Source organism: Ascaphus truei, chromosome 7, assembly GCF_040206685.1.
Source record: "Ascaphus truei isolate aAscTru1 chromosome 7, aAscTru1.hap1, whole genome shotgun sequence".
Lineage (NCBI taxonomy): Eukaryota > Metazoa > Chordata > Amphibia > Anura > Ascaphidae > Ascaphus > Ascaphus truei.
Window position 1 is genome coordinate 36,049,453 of NC_134489.1, and position 20,964 is coordinate 36,070,416.

The window sequence follows — 20,964 nt, forward strand, 5'->3', positions numbered from 1 at the left end:
TCTAAAGCACTTATTCCCATAATCTATTATTTATATTATCTGTTATTTATTTGATTACCACATGTATTAGTACTGTGAAGCGCTATGTACATTAATGGTGCTATATAAATAAAGACATACAATACAATACAATACAATACAATGGGATTTAATACAACCAGGACCAGGCCCCAATATCCGAGAGCTGTTTCCTAGGCAACAATCTATTCTCTCTGGGCTCAGCACATCCGCCTGCCTACGTCACAAAGGTGCCGACGGCAAAGCCACTTCGCCTTCTAAAGCTCAGGCGTGAGCAATCAATCGTGGTATTGAGGTGAGGGGGAAGGAGGAGGAGGAGGAGGAGGAGGAGGAGGAGGAGGAGGAGGAGGAGGGAGGCGAGCTAAAAAAAAAAAAGGGGGAGGAGAAGAGGGGGACCCTGCGAGCGGAGGAGGGAGCAAATCAACGCGAGAGAGGAGAGATTCAAACACAAACAACTGGATGGGCGCCATCCCACCGCCGGACACCGACTCCCCCGCTGCCCTCCCTGGACACCGACTGACCGAGGCCTCAGCCCGCGTCCCTGAGTAACCGCCGCCGCCTCAGGCCTCGCATCCCCTCTGTCCGGGAGTGCGCGGTATTCCGGGCTCCCGTGTGTGTTCCCGCTCTTTCCTTCCCTGTTCCTCTACCCCTCCCCCCTACTCGGGCCTGTGGAGGTGAAGCTGCTCCGGGGAGCTGTGAGGCGCCATGTCCCGCTCCAACAGGCAGAGGGAATACAAGTGCGGGGACCTGGTGTTCGCCAAGATGAAGGGGTACCCACACTGGCCGGCCAGGGTAAGTTAGAGGGGGCCGCGCAAATGTGGCGAGAGAGGGCGCGCGTGTGTGTATATGTATGCATGTATATACACACACATACATACACGGTATTGTAGGCCTCTGGCAGTGAACATGTTATGTGCCTCTTATTTCATACAACACATATGGGTCTGAAGATGGAGCTCATTAGTACAGTAATTTTGCCTTTGAAGTGGATGAATCTGGTGCGAATTCCAGTGTCAGATCTCCCTCTTCTCATGGGTAAGTCACTATATCCACGTGCCTCGGTCACCAACATTAGAGTGTAGGAGCAGGGCCTCGTTGTGCTTGTACAAACCGATGTAACATGGCTGTGGTGCTAGAAGTCGTGGGCCCAGAGCAGTGGGAGAGTACTTGTGGGAGGATTCAGTCCGTTTTTGTACCCAATGAGTAAACCCTCTTCTGTGGGTTGAGGTTGCAATGTGCTGCAGGGAATCTCTTGTTACAAAGATGTTAAGGGGAGTGCTAGATATTAAAAATACATGTCTCATTTAGTGCTCTCAAACACGGTGTATTATATCTCTCTCAAAAGTGTGTAATGTTAAGGTTCAAAGTTCCACCCAGAGACCCTTTGTTTAAAAAGTGTCTTGGGATTGCTTCTCCATTGAGTTATTGGTGTATTAAGTTTATTACACACATGGACAATGAGACCATCTGCAGGAGCAGGCTCGCTGCTAAGTGTGCAATACTCCTCACTGTAGGAGCTCACATTTGTCTGCAGGGTTCTATGGAGGGGGAGTTAAGCCTGGGTATAAGGAGCCATGTCTTGAGTTCAGAAACAAAAAAGCACATGTCTCCCTCCCACTTTGTTCTTGCACATATAATTTGCAGTATCTGACTGGACAAAAGTTGTATGCTGGGAAGTTCTGTGTCTAGTCTTGAAGAAGATAGGCCTGTGTTTTATTCAAGACGAGATACATAACTTCCCAGTATACAACTTTTGTCCAGTCCGGTACCACAAACGACATATACCTTCTTTATTAGATGAGCAAAGCGTGTGGTTTATTCAAACAAGCTTTTTTTTTTTTGGTACACATTGCCTGAATGAAATACTTTATTTTAGTGTATGTACTCTGACTCTGCAAAGCATAGTTGAAGAAAAGTGATTGTCAGTGTACAAATATAAATATTCACACACAACATGTTTTCCAATTGGTAATTTTCTTCTCTTGCACATCATTCGGCTGCAAATATTGGGAGAGAGTCATCGCATCAAAATGCTCCCGATTTTATGCATTAGATGTAATAGAGTATTTAGACTTTGTAACGATGGCAGTTTGTTTTCTTACCGGAACAACATTTAAGTAGATATTTAAATGGTGTGTTGTGCTGGAGATTTTAAGTCTGCTAGGCCTGGGGGAGAGGCTGGTACCTTGTTTGTTGTAACAAAAAGAAAAATGACTGTCTTATGATTCTTATTGATCTTTTGAAAACTGAAATGAAACCAGTCTTGACTATTTCAGTATAAATACTATTAGTAAGACGAATAAGGTATTTGGGATTACTAGCAGTACATAATATATTTCAAGAAATGTTAATCATTTTAATTAATATAAACGTTTGCAGCTACATATGTGCTTGAAATGTGATGCTTTTTTAGTTTACAATCACTACAATGGGAGGCAAGATGGTTTACATTGTCTTTTTAAATGGGCAATTTAACACCAACTGCTTTTGTGTTTACCTGAAAGAAGGTGGCATTGAATATGTTAGTATTATAGGTGAGACAGTAATTTTGTCTCTTGCCTTATACATTAAACACTTTTGAGAGATATATAATATATAATATATAATACAGCGTTTACTCATTGGGTACAAAAACATACTGAATCCTCCCACAAGTACTCTCCCACTGCTGTGGACCCACGACTTCTAGCACCACAGCCATGTTACATCGGTTTGTACAGGCACAACGAGGCCCTGCCCCATCTCTAATGTTGGTGACTGAGGCACATGGATATAGTGACTCTCCCATGAGAAGAGAGAGATCTGACACTGGAATTTGAACCAGATTCGCCCACTTCAGACATTGAGCATTGTTATGTTAATAACATTTTATTGTTTTTCCTATTTGGAGTTCCTTTGGGAGTTGTCGCCAGCCCTTGGTGATTGTTCTTATTGAGTATTATACTCTGGGATTATTGAACCCTGTTCTTTACATTATATATTTGGTGTGTGAGTGCAATACATGCAGGAACTCTCTTTTTGTGACCCCCCCTCCCAGGAGACTCCAATTTATGTATACATGTATATTTTACTTTCCCTGATGCACCTCCAGTATTATACTAACATTTTATATATATCTCTATATCTCCTACCTGATATTAAGGTTGAGCATTTGGATATAAGGTTGAGGTTCTAAATTTCTTTAGAATTCTTATACAAAATGTGACTATGAATCATGTAAGTTTGCACTGCTATTAAATACATTATTTTGAGTTTCGGCCTGTTGCAGAATAATTTATCAAATACCAAGGGCTTGTTCGTGATGTTACTCTCATAACAGTGCATTTTTTGGGGGGGAATTTCTATTGACTCTTGCAGTGTATAATGGGCTATATCCTTAAAAACATCCCTTTCTGTAGGGATCCATACAATAGAAATAAAAAGGAAAGGGTAATTATATACTCCAACAAAATATTTTTTTGTTTCAAAGTTTTTTTATTAGGCATTTATACATTTCACATGATTACAGACATATAAAATATTTTGGCCTAATACAGGTTTTTTTTTCGTTTTTGTTGGTGTTCGTCGGGGGGGGAAAAGTCTCAACGTTCCCCTGACCGGGGTCTGCAGGGGCAGCGTGAGTGTAGAAACAGAAAAGGGAGAAGAAGGGGTAGAGGGGGGTGGGGGGGGGGGGCATTGCCTCCTTCTCTGCCTCTATTACTAGGGTCTCTGTTCTATATTGGCTCCTTTTCTATTCCTATGAGGTGGTTTAGCGTTGGAGTGCCATTTGGGTCAACCATGAGTCCCATGTCTTATAGAAAGAGACCGTGGACCTTTTCAAGAAGGCTGACAGTCTCTCCATTTCCATCACCTCTTTTACCCTTTTTTTTACTGTTTGTTTAGAGGGGGGGGACACCTTCTTCCAGGCTGCCGCCACCGCACATCTAGCCGCTATGAGAATGAAGGAGACTAATTTGCCTGTTGGTCGGTCCAATGTTTCTAAGGGCTTGGCCAGCAGGTAGGTCAGCGGGTCAATGGGTATTGTCAATGGGTCAGCGGGTCTTCTATTAATTTTTGTATGGTTTCCCAGTATTTCTGAATTTCCGGACATGTCCACCAAATGTGGGCCATGTCCCAATTTTGACCGCAGCCTCTCCAACATAGATCGGAAGCCAGGGGGTAGATTTGATTTATTCTAACTGGGGTAAGATACCAGCGAAACAATATTTTGTATATATTTTCTTTGATTGTGGTACATATGGAAGTTCCTGAGGCTGTTTCCCAAATACTTTCCCAGTCCTCTCGGTCTATAACTATATTCAATTCTGCTGCCCAATGCAGCATATAGTCGTGGGTGGGGGCTTCTACTGCCCTCTCCAGTTCTGCACAAATTTGCGTTATGAGACCTTTCTGATGGCCTGTTTCTCTACAGAGCCGCTCGAAACCAGCAAAATATTTTAATAATCAAAAGGAAAAATGTAAAAAAAAAATACACGGGATATGTGGGAAACCAGGATGCTTGATACCGTATCATTCGTTGGTATATTCAGTCTCCACACATATGGAAGAAAAACAGAAGTCCACATGCATAAAATCACTGCAGATATTCCATATAACAAAAAAAGTCCCAGATATGCAAGATTTGCAGTCTAGATGTCATCACTTATCCATAAGGCAGCGTAGTATCTCGCCATGGGTCTTAAACAGAATTATTGAGGCTGCGGGTGTCAGGGGCAATGTTTCAAATGCTTCTGGACATTTCTCTGACCAGAGGATTTTATTTAATACATATGGACATTTGTTACCCATATGAGACCATCAATAATGTACTAATTATTGATATGGTATCTCAAACATTGTTTACTACTTACGTTGTGTTTGTTTTCTTTGGAAACATTGGTGTTTAAGTGTATATTCCATTTCCCTTCCCCTGAAAAACTACTTACGAAGTTTTATACTCCTCTTCCAAAAACAGCACACTCTGTCTGATACATAACATTTTAACTAAGGGCTAAAACAAGTATGTGTTTATGTAAGGTGAGAAAGAAAACTATTCATGCACATGTTGTAATTTTTGTTATTTTCTGAGCAAAAACTATCTAGTATCCTTTATATATTTGTTTTTTGTTATATATTTGTTTTTTGTTTTTTATTTCATAGCACAGAACGTTTATTCATATTCAACAGATGCACGCGGAGTAAAACAAGCCATAAAATCCTGTTGTCCAGGATACAGTGCAGCTTAAAAGAAGCCTCCTAAATTTTCTTTCATGTCTCGGTCTATTATACCCTGTACCAAACTCTTATCAGTGTTTTTCAACAGGGGTTCTTAGGAACAATTGGATTCCCTAGGCATCCCCAAAAGGGTTCCCTGCAATTTTCAGGTAATTTGAAAATTGTACCAAATACAGAAGAATTTACAATGCATCTGATCTCAGACGTGCTAGTAGAGAGGGTTGGGGTTCCTCATTTTCACAATAAAATTATAGGGTTCCTCAACCAAAAAAAGTTTAAAAAACACTGTCCTAGATAGCACACATTGTAAACATTACACACGCAAGATTTGTGTAGTTCGTTGCTTGAAAGGCTTACCCCAGGGGTTCTCGACTCCAGTCGTAAGACTCCCCCAAAAGGTCAGGTTTTCAGGATACACCTGCTTCAGCACAGAATGCTCAATCCTTGAGGACTGGAGTTCAGAACAACTAACTTAACCCTTTTGTTAACAGAAGGGGTAGCAACACATCTGTATCACACCCAAAACCTATTAAGTTGTTTGTTCTTGCAGCTTCAGTTATACGCACATCACCTCTTGAGTGCACTCACGTCATTTTTGTGGTGGAAATACCATTCCAGTTTAATTAGGTCTATGCTATGTTGCATTGTTTGCTTGACCCAGTTATTTCCCCCCCCCCCCCCAAATCGTGGAGCGCAAAATACTGTACACTTTGATTTCTGGTTTCCAGTTGCAGGTTATCCTCTTACAGCAGCAGCCTTTGCTGGTGGCAGTTTAAAAAAAAATATTTTTTTGCATTCCATGATTTTCCCTTGTTTTAATAGATCTCCTTGCATTTTCCAAATCTGATGCTTTATGGGGATATATGTGTTTGAAATATTATGTGTCCCGGATGTTAAAATGGAGCTCTTCCTAGACCCCATGGCAATCTGAAGGTTACTGTGGTATCCTCAAACGCTAGAGATCAAGAATCATGTTTTTAAAGAGCCACTTAAAAGAAAAAAAAAGATTTAAAAAAATAGCTGTAGATCTATCAAATGGAAATATTACTGTATGCTCATTTGCATGTCTTAGACAGACAGGTCTGCAACCCTGCCTTTCACCATTATCACCCAGCACACAGTGCTTCCACTGCAGCAAGGGATTCTGGGAAATGACATGCAAATGAGCACACAGTGCCACCTTTTGCTTCAAAACCATTTAACATGGTCCCCTGTAAGCTTAAGCTTGCTGCAGACAGTATGTTGTATAGGCCACACTACCTAATGTATTAAATATATTAGCGATATAAGTACGTGGTGGGTGCTAGGGAACAATGAAGAGACCCCTAATGTCTCCTAAGGACATATACAACACAAAAAGTGTTCCCTGCACTCAGAATGAATACAAAAGAATCAATGATACTTGAAATGCTGATATGTATTAATGAGCAAAAGTGAAGAACATGAATTGACAGTGTGCAAAAAAATGCAAATCACATCAAATGAACGGGGGGAGGGATGGTGAGGGAAGGGGGAAATGTGACATCACAAAATGAGGGATATGATATGAGGGAGCCCCCCTGCGTCTCACCGCACCCACTTCCTTCCCTGTTAGGGGTTTCTTTATCATATCCCTCACTTTTTAGTGATGTCACATTTCCCCCTTCCCTCACCATCCCTCCCCCTCCTGTTCATTTTATGTGATTTGCGTTTTTTTGCACACTGTCAATTCATCACTTTTGCTCATTAATACATATCAGCATTTCAAGTATCATTGATTCTTTTGTATTCATTCGGATTGCGGGGAACACTTTTTTTGTGTTCCTTAAGCTTGTTGCATTTCACAGCTTTGAGCACTGCCTGGGTTAAGATGCATAGCCAGTATGTATGTGTATATATATATTGACCTTTTATTGAAAATGTATTGCCTAAGCTGCAGATCTATTAATTCTCCTGTGATCAATCAGCAAAATCCTGCTTCCCAGGGTCCACTAAATGGATGCCTTTCATTTTCAATCAATCTTCCAGTCAGTGTAACTAAGCAGCTACAATGTGTTCTTATTACTAAAGTAACATTATCTATTGTTACAGTTTACAGCTCAAACTGCTGGGAATATTGGCAACAGATAATCACAAATAAGAAAGTGTTGCATAGATTTTGCATTGCTGGGGAGGTGTGCTATAAACCTGCTATAGAAATCAAAGGATGCTTCGTACATTCACTCATTAAAAATCACTTTGAGTTGAAATAAAATAATTTAAAAAAAATGTAGTATGTTATCTAATACTACAGAACAGATGTATAAAACAAACCATGTAGGTTATTGCCTGTATTGCAGGACATGCTCAGGTTCAAGATCCAGTACTAACATTGAGTAAAACTTACATAGGACTCTGGGGGAATTGCTCATAGTAGTTTAACTTGAAAGACTTTAACATTCTATATAGTACTTGAATTATTAGGGTAGAGATCTGTAGTGAAATGGAGGGGGGAGGGGGGGGGAGTAAACATGAATCCTACTTTTGTTTTTGTTTTTCCAGAGCCCCATAACTGTCATATTAAGTTGTGTTTTTTTTTTTTTCCATTGGTCACCAAACACATTCAAATTAGTTTAGAAATAAGTAAATGCATTATAATTAAGATACATGTATTTAGTATATTTGTATTATAGGAATATTGCACATCAAGCACTTAGATTCGCAAATCCATTTGAGACCTTAGCTTTTATTTGTTTATGCCTGTTTGGTAACTGGCCAGCCAAGGTCTGCCCTTCATTGACCTAAGAGAGTTGCAGAAAGTAAGAGGAATTTAGGTATATTCAGGCTATGGGCATGTACCATTAAAGCTTCAATAGTTTCATGTGGGCAATCTCTAATTACCTAAAGAGCTGTATAGCTGCAGGTCAATTCGTTCTCCATGTATTGATCGGCGAAATTTGGTGACATACTTAGTGAAGGGATCTGTTTATATTCTGCTTCTGTCACTCAGTGGAAGCTCATGAATATTCATGAGCACTCCTGCACTGACATGTGCTAGAGGGAGGGCAGGGCTGACAAAGGGGTGTGCCAGGGCTTGTGACAGGACATGAAGATGCAGTGCCTTAGCAAATTCTTGTTAAAATAGAATACAAGAAAATTGGTCTTTCAAAGTTGTTTTTTTAAAAACAGAAAATGCTAAAAGTATTTTTTCTTACTACAGAACTGATTTATTAAAAAAAAACACACATGCAGGATATTGACTGAACTGCAGCTTTAATATATTTGGCAGGCCCTTACAATAATTGAGACGCATAGATGACCATGTGTAAATGACATCAGATTACACACAACAGCAAGACTTAACATTATACAATTAAAATTGATGCCACTTGCATACATTTTGTGTAATTAGTTTATTATACATGCATTACTATAATGAAGGGATGGTGTGGTCACACTCCAAACTGTTTGTCCAACAAGAAAAACATTAAAATTGCCCGACCCCAGTGATTCCCAACTCCAGTCCTCAAGTGCCTCCAACAGGTAAGATTTTAAGGATATCCCTGCTTCAGCACAGGTGGCTGAAGACTGTACCACCTGTGCTGAATCAGGGATATCCCAAAAACATGACCTGCTGGGGGGTCTTAATAGCTGGAGTTTGGAACCACTGCTTTACACATTTGGATGTCATCATACACAGTACAGCTTTATTTATCTGCACGATTTGCCAAATCGGCTCCTCCCCCATATCTCAAACTACTGGAAGGTGCAAAGTTCTTCACTGGGTTGTGTTTGCTGGCATCAGTGTTTTCAAAGAATACGTTTATTAAGCACAGAGCACTGTTAGGTTTAGCAGTTCTGTTCTATACTTCCAGGTTAGGCGGCACACTGCCAAAATGTTAATTAGAGGTTTAAAATGCATCCTTCTCTGAGCCCCAGCATCCCAGACCTGCCCCTTCTTGAGTTAAATACAAATCTCCTCTGAGTAATGACACGTCAATTCCACCCAGTAATACTGAAGCCAATAAAATGTAGGATTTTCTTGTTTGGCAAATATCATCTTTACAAAGGTAGCTGTGGAAACAGGCTTCAGATTTTTCATTGAAGCAACTCACAGTACAGATCTCTTGTAGCCTTAAAGGTGTGATTAAACTAGGCATGATCTAAAGTTTCAACAAAGTGCAGGCAATCGGCTGTGTAACTTTATATACGGTGTATGGTTTTTATATTTTTTTTTGAAAGATCAAGGTAACGTGTTTAAAAAAAAAAAAATATCTACTATTTTCCAGGATTTGCTTTATTATTAGAGTCCTTCCTTGGTAATAAGATTTTGTATCCGCATTTGTCAGAACCAGAAAACTATTGCAGGATTTTCACATTGACTGACTTTGAGAATATTCACATATTTTATTTATTCTCACACAAATGTGATCGGTGTGTAAGTGAGACAGTCTAACTGCATGTAACTGAGTTTAGAATGTTAAATACGGGACTTCTTAGCTGCCACATTAGCGGGGGTATCCTTGATCTCGCTGACTTGAAAGAAGCAGCAGAAATATTAGATTTTTCCATTTCATGCATATGCTTCCTTTTTGCTTTATTAAAATATAACAAAATACATGGATGGGGAGGTTGAGCTATGGTTGTTGGTGACATGTACGTTCGTTACTGATCCAGGAAATAGTAATTTCTTCACTTGCTATGTTTGATGCTGAATCATGACCGTTACTATGGCCGTTTAACGCGCGAGTGAATTTTCCTGTGGTTAAGTGTTTTTTTTGTGTGTGTGTGTGTGTGTGCTACATTCTGTAACTAATAGCATATACTATTATTGACCAACAATACATTTTATTTAATCCTGCTTGTGTGTTGGCTCATCTTGCTTCTTCATTCTGTTGATAGCGTCCCACAAACCTTGTCTTTGCTATTCTGTTACGTTTTCTATAGCCCGATCTCATGGAAAACCGTTTGGTGTACTGTAAACATTGTTATGGATCCAGCTGCTGTGCAGTAGGGGTCTAATTTCCATTCCTTGTTGGATACGTTTTGTTGTATATGTAGAAACCTCTTTGGATCTCCAAGAATGCATGATTCTGCTTGTCCTATCACTGAGCTTTGTATGACCTCGCCACCATGTGAAATGATTCTGACAGCAAGCTTTGGTGTAAGTGCAGTGTTTCAGAATAACATGTATTGAGCGGAGTCATCCTGGATTATGTGCTATGCAAGGGCGGTTATCTCTTTGTCTGTTATCTCTAAAAATGCATAACTGAGTCTGCTCTACATTGTCTGGAAGCGTGAGCACTGCATGGTAGTAAGTTGCTAGTTAGGCACATGTCATAACTATTGGTAATATTCTGGTCCAGTGCACCAAGAACTACTTATAGTCTTCAAATGCAGTGTTATTTATTACAAAAGGATACTGCACCCATAGTCTATGTGTCTGGTGGTCAAGTAGGTTTGTGGCTGATAAATATGTAAGGATCGGACATAAGGTTAGCTGACAATAAGCAGGTCTTGCACATTTGCTGTATTGCAGGAATTATTTCTCAAGGAATATTGAATTAAAGGGGGCACTTCATATTACAGACATTGAGTACTTTGTGCATCTGTGAACCATATAAATATCCAGTGTGTAACGATAAGAAAAGCAAGTAATCTGTTTTACCTAGAGAACATTTATCTTTATTTGTGTTTCATGGCAACAATGTTGGAAAACAAAGTATTGATTCTAGTAAATTAAATCCGGGGCCGCGAGTGCTTATATTTTTTCACCTGTCTTTTCAATGAGATTAGGTGGGTTCTAGTCATATTAAGACGGTTTTAATTGATGTTCTTGGAAAATTCCTATCGAATCATGTACAAATTTGTTCACAGCAGGCTGAGGATACAGCAAAAGTATCTGGAAGTAAACAGATGATTTACTTTTGTATATAAGTAGCACACGTTCAGCCATGTGCAGCACTGTAGCTTTTATAAGACTGTTTGTATGGTCCACCATTACATTTTGACAATGTTTTTTGCTTTATTAAAGTAATCTTCTTATTGCAGAGGATCAATTTAGTTGCGTTTTTCAGAATCAAGTTGATCACAAAAATTTTTGTTTCCCACACTTATGTCACTTATTTGTTTTTGTTATCTCTCACCTGCGAGCCTGGTTTCTCCGTAAATCTTTGCCCATTTGCACTATTTTCCACTTCCTGTGTCTGCTGCTTTGGTCATTGTGGTAGCAAAGCAATGCTGAGTTACGATCTGGGACATGGTGGTGTTGATGGTGAACTCCCCTCAAAGTTAAAAATACGACTGCACGCCTCCTGTACACAGAAAAGGGTCATAATGCACTCAGAATAACAAGTAATTACCTTAAGGTAATTTAGAAGGTGCAATAATCCCATGACAAGGCCTCCAAAAATTGAAGCCCAACATGCATGTAAAAAACATTCAGGGAAAAAGTCAGTCCAAAGCAGAGTCTGCAATCAATGTGCAATTAGCAAAAAGTTTGTATTGGTAACTACAAGTCAAATAAGTACACACAAATCACAATGTGATCCTATCAATAGTGCAACATGCAAATGCAAAAAAGGGCCGATACCTGAGAAATAGTCAATGTTTCGTGTACAACTATGTCAAGAGGAAATCTGCTTCCTATAGCCTAAAGCTTTCTATTTAATAGCAGGAACCCAAAGCAACATTATTGAAGCTTTCCAGAATCCAGTCTGTGACCCCAGAAGCCTCCCACTAATGCCCTTTGACCTGCTTCAAACACGAAGGCAGAAGGCCTCTTGTGGTTCTAATTGTGAGCTAAAGGGCAACCAATATAATAAATATTTCGGGAAACGCAGTGCTTTGTAGATTGTAGTTACAGTATTTCAGTTACAGTATTTCAGTTTCTGTTTTTCTCTTGAGAGAGAACCGAGAGAAGTTGGAAAAGTCTGCAAATAAACTGCAATTGTTGAAAAGGCCCAATATTCATTGAAATGGGTTATTATTTCAACCTTAACCGTCCAAACACAATACTTCTAAAAGGTTAACAAATATTAATATTCTCACACACTTATCTTCCTCACGAAACCCCTATTCATATAAAATATGCACACACTCCCATTCTTATCCAAATGCATACAATTCCCTTCAGCGTTTATTTTTCCACTGCACCTAAGGAGATGGTGATCCTTTTTGTGGGTTTTATTTATGAAAGTCTCTCAACTGCAAACGGGCCACAGTGAGCAATTTTCTGGAGCTTTTCTTGATTTTAGTGTCTGGTCCTAATTAGCAGCAGGACTGGTGTTAACTCATTCTCTCCTGCTGCTTACATACAAGCTATTACTTTCTTGAAACTGTCCTGGTTATTATTTTTTCTTTCCCTCTTTGATGGCGTTATACGGTTGTATAAGTGACATGTAGTTACATGATCCTAGCAGTAATAATTAGTGCCCTTACGAACGAAGATTTGCTTGGGAACCCTACCCTATTATTAATGCTGAAGATATGCATTAAACAGTAATGACATGTGACTTAGATTTCTTAGGTATAGGAGTTTGTTCAGCAATTAGTTTACGCACATGCTTCTGATGTTGCACATGTATATCTCTTGACCCCTCTGGCAGCAATTGGGTTAACAACATAAAAACAAATATATGCCAATTTATTGGCTTTGTAATTCATTGACTTTATTTTGGTTGTTAAAAAAAAAAGTATTGAATATTCACCAGCCAAACACGCAACGTGACTTTTCTCCCAGTTTATTCCTCGCTCCCAGTCGGACTTGTCAGAAACACATTGGAAAGTGCATGATCCTTTAGGCCCCGGCTGCTGACCCACTCAGTAATAGTTTATATACCAAGCGTCTCTGTTTCAGGCACGTCTCGCCAAACGGCTAAGAATACACAGCAGCTGCACAATTGGCAAACAAAATTGCTTCCCTGATTATAAAAAGAAACCCATCAGTAGGCACAGGTTGAAGTTGCTGCATTTGTGGCACTTTTGACACGTCCCTGTACCTCCCACATTGGGCCCTTCACATACTAACACATTTATGTCATTTTAAGTTTCTGAAAAGATATAAAATTGGGGGGGGGGGGGGGGGAATAATGCGTGAAACTCATTATAAACACCTAACATAATGACATGCTGCTATACAACTCCTTTCTTTAACATAGGGGTGCTCAACTCCAGTCCTCCTCTAACCCTCTCCCCCCCCCTCCCTCCAACACGTCAGGTTTTGAGGAATTCCAGCTTCAGCACAGGTGGCTAAATCGGTCCCTGCTTCAGCACAGGAGCCTCTGATTGACCACCTGTGCTGGGATAACCTGAATATCTGACCTGATTGGGGGCGGGGGGGACAGGAGCGGAGCGCCACTGTTTTTAACATACAGATTGATGCAGCGTTCTCAGCTGGGGTTGTACCTTTTTTGCCTTGGTCGGAGGTATCATAACGTTTGTAGTCTCCTGCTCTAAAAACAAACAAGAAACAGAAGCCCCTTTCTAGGGTTACTTTTATTACAGTTGCCCAGTCCTAATATCTCTTTGCTAAGTGACACTGCTGCTTTAAAAGGCACAATGCCAGACACTGCTGCTTTATTTTATAGGCACAGTTTACATAAAGGTTTCACGGAGTGGGTGGGACCTTACACGCAGCTAGAAAACGACCTGCTGTATCACTCTAGAGAAACATAACCCTGGTTGTCACTGGTGTGGCTGGGAGTATTGTTTTCCCTAACAGATCTTTGCTGCAAAGAAAATCAATGTCTCTCTCCCCATCTGTCCCATGAAGGTTTGGGATTGTGGTAAATTAGGAACACGCAAAAGGTGTTATTGAGCAGGAGGCTGTGTGCAAAGGCGGCAGCAGGTGGCAAAGCACTGGTTAAAGGGCCTACTTATGGCCTGTGTCACCATGCGTTTTGACTTCTCATTTTTCGACTGTTTGTGCATTCAGTTTGCAGACAGATGGTAAATAGGCAGCAATGGAATTGATACAGCTCTTGTTGCAGCTCATGCCTTTTAGAAAAGAGTATGATTGTGAAAGCCAATTCGGGTATAATTTCAAACCAGAATTTGTGGGTAAATATCACTTTTATACATTCTGTTCATTCCTAATGGCTTGATATTGTTTTCAGTTATGTTAGTATTTCATATCTTTAAAAAGTAGGCCATGAAGTTCAAATAAAAAAACAAATATGACAAGATATTCTGCAGTAAATGCACTAGTTCTTACACTTTGATAATAGTTGAAGACTCTGCTTTCCATCTTGTGTTTATTGAGCGTTCATACTGTCCCTTCATGTCCTGTTCTGCAGAACTGTGGGCCACTCTGTTAATATTGGTGGTTCAGCAGGATAGGGTTTGCTCACAGTTTTGGGCAGTCCTAAGTTACTACTGCTCAACCTCACTTTTATGTATAGTAAGTTTAATCAAGGTGCATCTAAGGGATGATCGCATCAACAGTGTGAAAAATCTATTTTACAGTGCCCAATATATAATATAAAATCCCTGGTGGCGAGGTGGCTGTCTGGATAGGTGGGGGGAGTGTATCCAATATACAGCACTAGCCAACCGAGGTCAACACAGGGTTAAAGATACTGCCCTGGTCTATCCTTGCTATAGTTTGATAACTATTCAGGTATACGGAGATAACGAGTATTGGAGACAGAGTGGTATGCCATGCCTAAATCATATGTGTGACACACACACACACACACACAATATTGGGACTATATGAATTCTTCTCTCCATATACCTGCATAGTTATCAAACTATAGCAAGGATAGACCAGGGCAGTATCTTTAACCCTGTGTAGACCTCGGTTGGCTAGTGCTGTATATTGGATACGCTCCCCCCACCTATCCAGACAGCCACCTCGCCACCAGGGATTTTATATTGGTCACTGTAAATAGGTTTTCACACTGTTATTGATGCGATTTTTATGGATGTAATTAAAGTTTTGTTTTAACTGTATTGAGGGACCCCATCTTCAGAGGTCTACCTCTATCTCTTTTGCGACCTATCAGGGTGGCCCAGTGAGAGAATATTGGCATCCGTGGACTAACCTATACCCACTATACGGGATTCAATGAGTGCAAATAACTGAAAGAACCCCTAGTTAACCCCAGTTTGAGGATCAATTTTGTTTAATGGTACAAGAGCTGCATTTGCCCCATAACAATTAGATAGATGAGGTAAAAAAAAAAAAAAAAAGAACTATTTCCATCAAGTTCAACCTAAACCTCAATCCAAAAAGCTGCTTTTGCATATACAGTACGGAAGATATATAAAACTGGTCCCTATATGATGAGATGATTCCTGCTCTGGCAGCACAAGGCTGAAGAGTTTAACACCCTGAATATGTCAAATCGAGAGAATCCATATTACCAGTAAAATTGCACAGGAGCCAGGCTGACTCTTGAGACTCGTGGCTGTGTCACCTGTTGCCAATAATTAAACAACTAGGCCACCATTTGCTCACTTTAAAAGCAGGGTTACCACAGAGAAAAGATAACTCTTATTATCCTCTCCCCACTGCTGAGGGAAGTACATTGCAGGCTTTATTATTATTCTGAGTACAAATACAAACGGGTTCCGTTGACAAAATAAATAAGAACTCCTTCAACTGTTCTGGTTCTCTGCGCGGTGTTTTAGATATAGAATAGGCATATCTTTTTCCTGTGGAAGGCGGGGTAAGAAGCAGCAGCCGCAGACACTTTGCTAACGAGATCGACCAAATTTCTTTTTAGGAGCCGACATTCAGCAGTGACGTCTGGTAGAGTCTTTTAAATGGATGCAATAGAATAAAGCTGCTCGATTGCAAATGTGTTCTACGGTTCTTGCATGAAATGGCGTCACGAGCACAAAGTGACTCCCCCTCCCCCTCTGGACACGGCAACAAAAACAGAGGTTGTGTGTACTTATAAATATTCATGGGTAATACTTTAACCCCTTGCGTACTAGATGCCCCTTTGCACTGGAGGTTAAATCCAACATTATTTGAAACGCTTTATTGTTGGTGTCTGACTTGATCTTTTTTTCTTTCCTGAATGCCAAAGCATCTCAGTGCTTGTTTGCCTCATACTCTGCACTGTGCAGATGGAGGAGGGGGTTACCTTACCAGGTTTTTTTTTTTTTTTTTATAACATGCAGACAGGGAGAAAAAAAATGGTTTCCTGTTTTCTGCTGCTGGCTTTGATCATGAGCAATGTGGCGTTTATTGCTCATGACAGCACACTTATACCCAGCGGATTTAACTTTTGTGGTTCTCAATTGCCGCCTGCACTGTTTTTCACAAACCTTCTGCAACTCCTAACCGCCTCCCTCCCCCCCGCCCCCCTCCAATTGCTGTTGCACTTCCCATTCTGATAATGCCCTTATCTTGTTGGTCCCTGTTACGTTTATTTGGATTCAGAAATGGCTGACAGTGCCAGCCTCCATCTTATGACTTGGGGCCCTTAATTCTTTAAAAAAAAAATGTGCAAGGCAGTATATATGCGACTGTTTCTCTTTATTGTTAATATTTAGCTTTGTGGGACTGTAGCAATGCAGACTAGCTAGAGCACGTGCCCTGAATTACTTGTACCCACGCTCCTGACCTAGAAACACAGATCTGCTTTGTATTTTCTTTAAGAAATGCTCTCAAGGGAATCTATTTGGTTAAATTATGAGTACAATATAGAAGACCTGCCTAAATGATTTGCTTTTATTTTCACTTCTGTCTGAAATTAATTTTGGTGTTGACAAAAAAATAACAATGGGTTAGTTGATCTTTTAAAGAAACAGTGCCACTTTTGAATGTGTTTTGTTCTTTAACTACCATAGAAAATGTAGTCCTAATTAGTGCTAGTGTGAGAGACTGCATAGCACTTGTAGTTTTTCCTCACCCTCACCCAGACCATGTTTTAGGGATAACCTAGTAATCACACATTCATTTATAAGAGAAGTACAAACGTGTTCTTGTTACTTCATTGGTTACGCCCAAAATCTGGTCTGGCTACGCTGTTCCAAGTAGAGGTGTGGGAAACGCTGATATAGCGCAATTACTTTGGCATAGGAGGCTTTGTGAAGCACCACTTGCTTTCCATGGTCCAATATAAACTGTGGAAGATGCCTGCAAAGCATTGCTACCAGTGGCGGAGATGAACATGCCAACGCATTTTGACGCGCTTATACTTGCACATCTATATTCATGCACCTTTTTTCTTTTTCCTGTCGGTAGATTGATGAAATCCCAGAAGCTGCAGTAAAGTCGTCTTCAAATAAATACCAAGTGTTTTTCTTTGGGACTCATGAAACGTGAGTATCAAGTCCAAAGCATGACGTGCAGTTAATTCCGTTTCACATTCCAACACGTGGCGGCCAAATTACCATAACCTGTATAAGTTCTACTATCCTTCAGCTCTGGCATGGTTAATATGATGTCAGCTACGAGTCATCGCTTGTTACCGGCTGGTAACCACGGCTTTATTTTGCACTTAATTATAACCACATTGCAGCATTAGATCACTGAGCTACAGACACGGCTGTTGGTGCCAGCTAAATTAAATATAATAAGTGGGTGTGCAATGTACACACCGTGCTGTTAAATGCTTTAAAGCGGCAGTCCTGGAGATGGTTTTTATTTTAAAACCAAATGCTTGGTTCAGGATGTTTGAGCAGGTGCAATATTAAGTGGTCCTTGTGGCTGTCTCCTCAAGCCCAGCGCAGTATGAGGTTACCATGGTAACCTCAAGAACGAGAGATTTAAGAAAATCATGATTTTTGTTGCAAAAAAAAAATAATCAAATATTTATTAAAGAGCAGGACACGCTCCGGGGACAGGATAATGGCATTATATGAATTAAACTGTTAGGTTTCTGGATGAGATTGCTGCTCTACTAAAATGTACAAGCTTTGCCTTGGAGGTTTATATGGCAGCCAACATCAATTATATGTACAGGCATACCCCGCTTTAAGTACACTCACTTTAAGTACACTCGCGAGTAAGTACATATCGCCCAATAGGCAAACAGCAGCTCACGCATGCGCCTGTCATCACGTCCTGAACAGCAATACCGGCTCCCTACCTGTACCGAAGCTGTGCGCAAGTGGGGAGACTATAGAGCCTGTTACAAATGCGTTATTTACATCAGTTATGACGATTGCAGTACAGTACATGCATCAATAAGTGGGGAAAAGATAGTGCTTCACTTTAAGTACATTTTCGCTTTACATACATGCTCCGGTCCCATTGCGTACGTTAATGCGGGGTATGCCTGTATATCTTTATATGTTGCATTATTCTTACTACACACGGCCACTGTGTATGGGACAAGGGTAAATACACAGCTATCCAGCTGATTCACTTTTCTCCACTCATGGACCCTCAAATTAATATTATCTCCCCTCAAATCTGTCCCAATATATCTGTCACTTGAGAACGTGACATATGCAACTATGGTTAATACACACAGCCAACTCACTGCCCCACCGTTTCTCCTTTGCAAGTTACTTCAAAGGAGTTCATATTTATGTGTGTGTTGGTTTTTTTTTCATTGCCACCACCAAAGATAACACAAAACTATATTTGCTGGGGTTTTTGGTCCCTGTTTACTAAATAAAAACTATGCACTTTAACAGACCTGTGTCCGAAAATGTAAATTACTCGCTGCAAATCGTGCAACGGTTCAATCAGAGCACAAAGTATTACCGATTTAAAGGTTCGCTTTAATATACAGAAATACAGTGCTTGGGTTACAGAAAAAGATTATTACAAGAACATAGTTATAATAAATGCAAACAATGTAACCAAATAAAAGATAAACAGAATTTCTATATGGTACCACTAAACTTGTGTATGGTTTCTTCCTCACAAAGGTTTTCAGTTTAAATATATGAGACTTCACGTATCTTGTTGACGTCAGATTCTCCCTCTGTTGAAATCTAATTTTCTATTCACACATGCAAACTCGTATGGCCAAACCGTCTTCAGTGAAACACCCATAAAACCTACCACATTTCATCAATCAGCCTGACCGCTTTCTGATTTAAAAGAAGAAACCTTCCTTTTGACTTCCCAAACTCTGCCTCAATCTATAAGACCTTATAACTTTGTACAATACTTTTTAAGGTACATTTAAAATGGGCCTGTTTATGCTAGTGTCTGGGAAGCCATATTTCAATCCCCCCACTTACAAAACCAGATATTCTTTATCCTTAGATCTGCACGTAAAACTAGGCATGGACGGGGGGGGGGTTCGTCCTACAATAAAAAAAATTGGGTATTTTTACGACTATTTGTAACCAATTGTTAACCTCGTGTGCCAGATTGATTTGAATGCTTAATAATTTCTGCCATATTCATGGCATACACCATGGGATCTTTATCACAAACATTACAACCATAAGTAATCGGATTTCATTTTGAAATCTGTTGCGTGCCTAAAATGTCTATTTTACCCTGAGAGTAGGTGCCTCTGACGTTTAATTGTACATTTGTTTAATATTCTGTTTCGTTGTGTAACTGTAAAAATATTACAAGTGATATTATATGGTGTAATGACAAATCCACTACCTTTTGGTTCATTTTGGTGGCATTAGGTGGTGCAAACTCTTGCCAAAGTTCCTGCATGGCTGTCACTTGAAAATCGCCTAAACTGTGTATGAAGTTTGTTTTTTTGCAGGGTTTTGTTACTCGTTCGGATATTGGGGGAGTTTAACTATTTAAAAAAAAAAGGGGGGGGGGGGTTGCTGCTTAGGGACAGTGTGCTTGTCCAATTCTCGTTCATTAAAGTTGCATTATTTGGTTTACAACGAACAGGGCATACCTTGGTCCTAAAGATATCTTCCCTTACGAAGAATGCAAGGAGAAGTTTGGCAAACCAAACAAGAGGAAAGGCTTCAGTGAAGGTCTATGGGAAATTGAGAATAACCCCACAGTGAAGGCATCTGGATACCAGGTAAAGTCCATGTGTCTCTCGTATGGTCAGGTACCCCAAAAACAAACTCAAAATTGTCTGTTTAGAATGAAACGTTTTATGCCCAAGTCCAGTATGTGTTGTAACTTGTAATAGACTTGGGACCCATTCTTCTCAGGTAAGTTATTTTAAATGCCGTATGTAAAGATCTAGGAAAACTAAAAACTCACCTTTTTTGTTGTTGTGGCTTTTTAAATAAAGTCCTTGCATAACTGAAGAGCAGCCCAAACCAGGCATGGGATTTCCTACCCTCCAATCTGTCGACTGCATTTTAAGCTTTCACCGATGGCACGTGGGAGAGGTAGATGAGCAGGGATTCCTTACATTGGTCATAGTCTAACCATTACCATCTGCAATTCCATAAGTCTCTTCCTTTTTTATTAAAGCAGAAATCCCCCCCCCCATTTTGTGCATTACTTTATCTTTTAATTGCCTGAACTGGGCGGTCCCCAATAGCCGATCTGTGGTCCCTCAACCTCCAGGAACCCGCCGGTTCCAGAGAGATTTCAGTCTTGTGTGTCTGTAAATGACACACACAGGCTACCAATCTTGCTGCCGGTCACCACTAGGAAGTTGCAGTGTCACCTCCGGACAATGTTACAGGTTTCTATTGGTTGACCCTGATCAAGCAAGACCAGGAAGCGATTTTCTAGCTAGGAGGAAAAATCTCTCGGATAAAAGGTGTGTGTGTGTGTGTGTGTGTGTGTGTGTGTGTGTGTGTGTGTGTGTGTGTGTGTGTGTGTGTGTGTGTGTGTGTGTGTGTGTGTGTGTGTGTGTGTGTGTGTGTGTGTGTGTGTGTGTGTGTGTGTGTGTGTGTGTGTGTGTGTGTGTGTGT

At 40.3% G+C, this 20,964-nt stretch overlaps 1 protein-coding gene across 4 annotated transcripts in view; it reads left to right on the top strand.

The window, feature by feature from the left end:
• Positions 1 to 378: 378 nt before the first annotated feature.
• HDGF (heparin binding growth factor) overlaps positions 379 to 20,964 on the top strand; it is a 30,229-nt gene continuing 9,643 nt past the window's right edge. For 2 of the 4 annotated variants that reach the window (XM_075607687.1, XM_075607688.1), the window contains exons 1-3: positions 382 to 810; positions 17,393 to 17,469; positions 19,973 to 20,111. In XM_075607687.1, the coding sequence (XP_075463802.1) occupies positions 724 to 810; positions 17,393 to 17,469; positions 19,973 to 20,111 (303 nt within the window). In that variant the 5' untranslated portion in view covers positions 382 to 723. Of the gene's footprint in view, positions 811 to 17,392; positions 17,470 to 19,972; positions 20,112 to 20,964 lie in introns of all 4 variants that reach the window. The other 2 variants (XM_075607685.1, XM_075607686.1) reach the window with 2 other exon arrangements.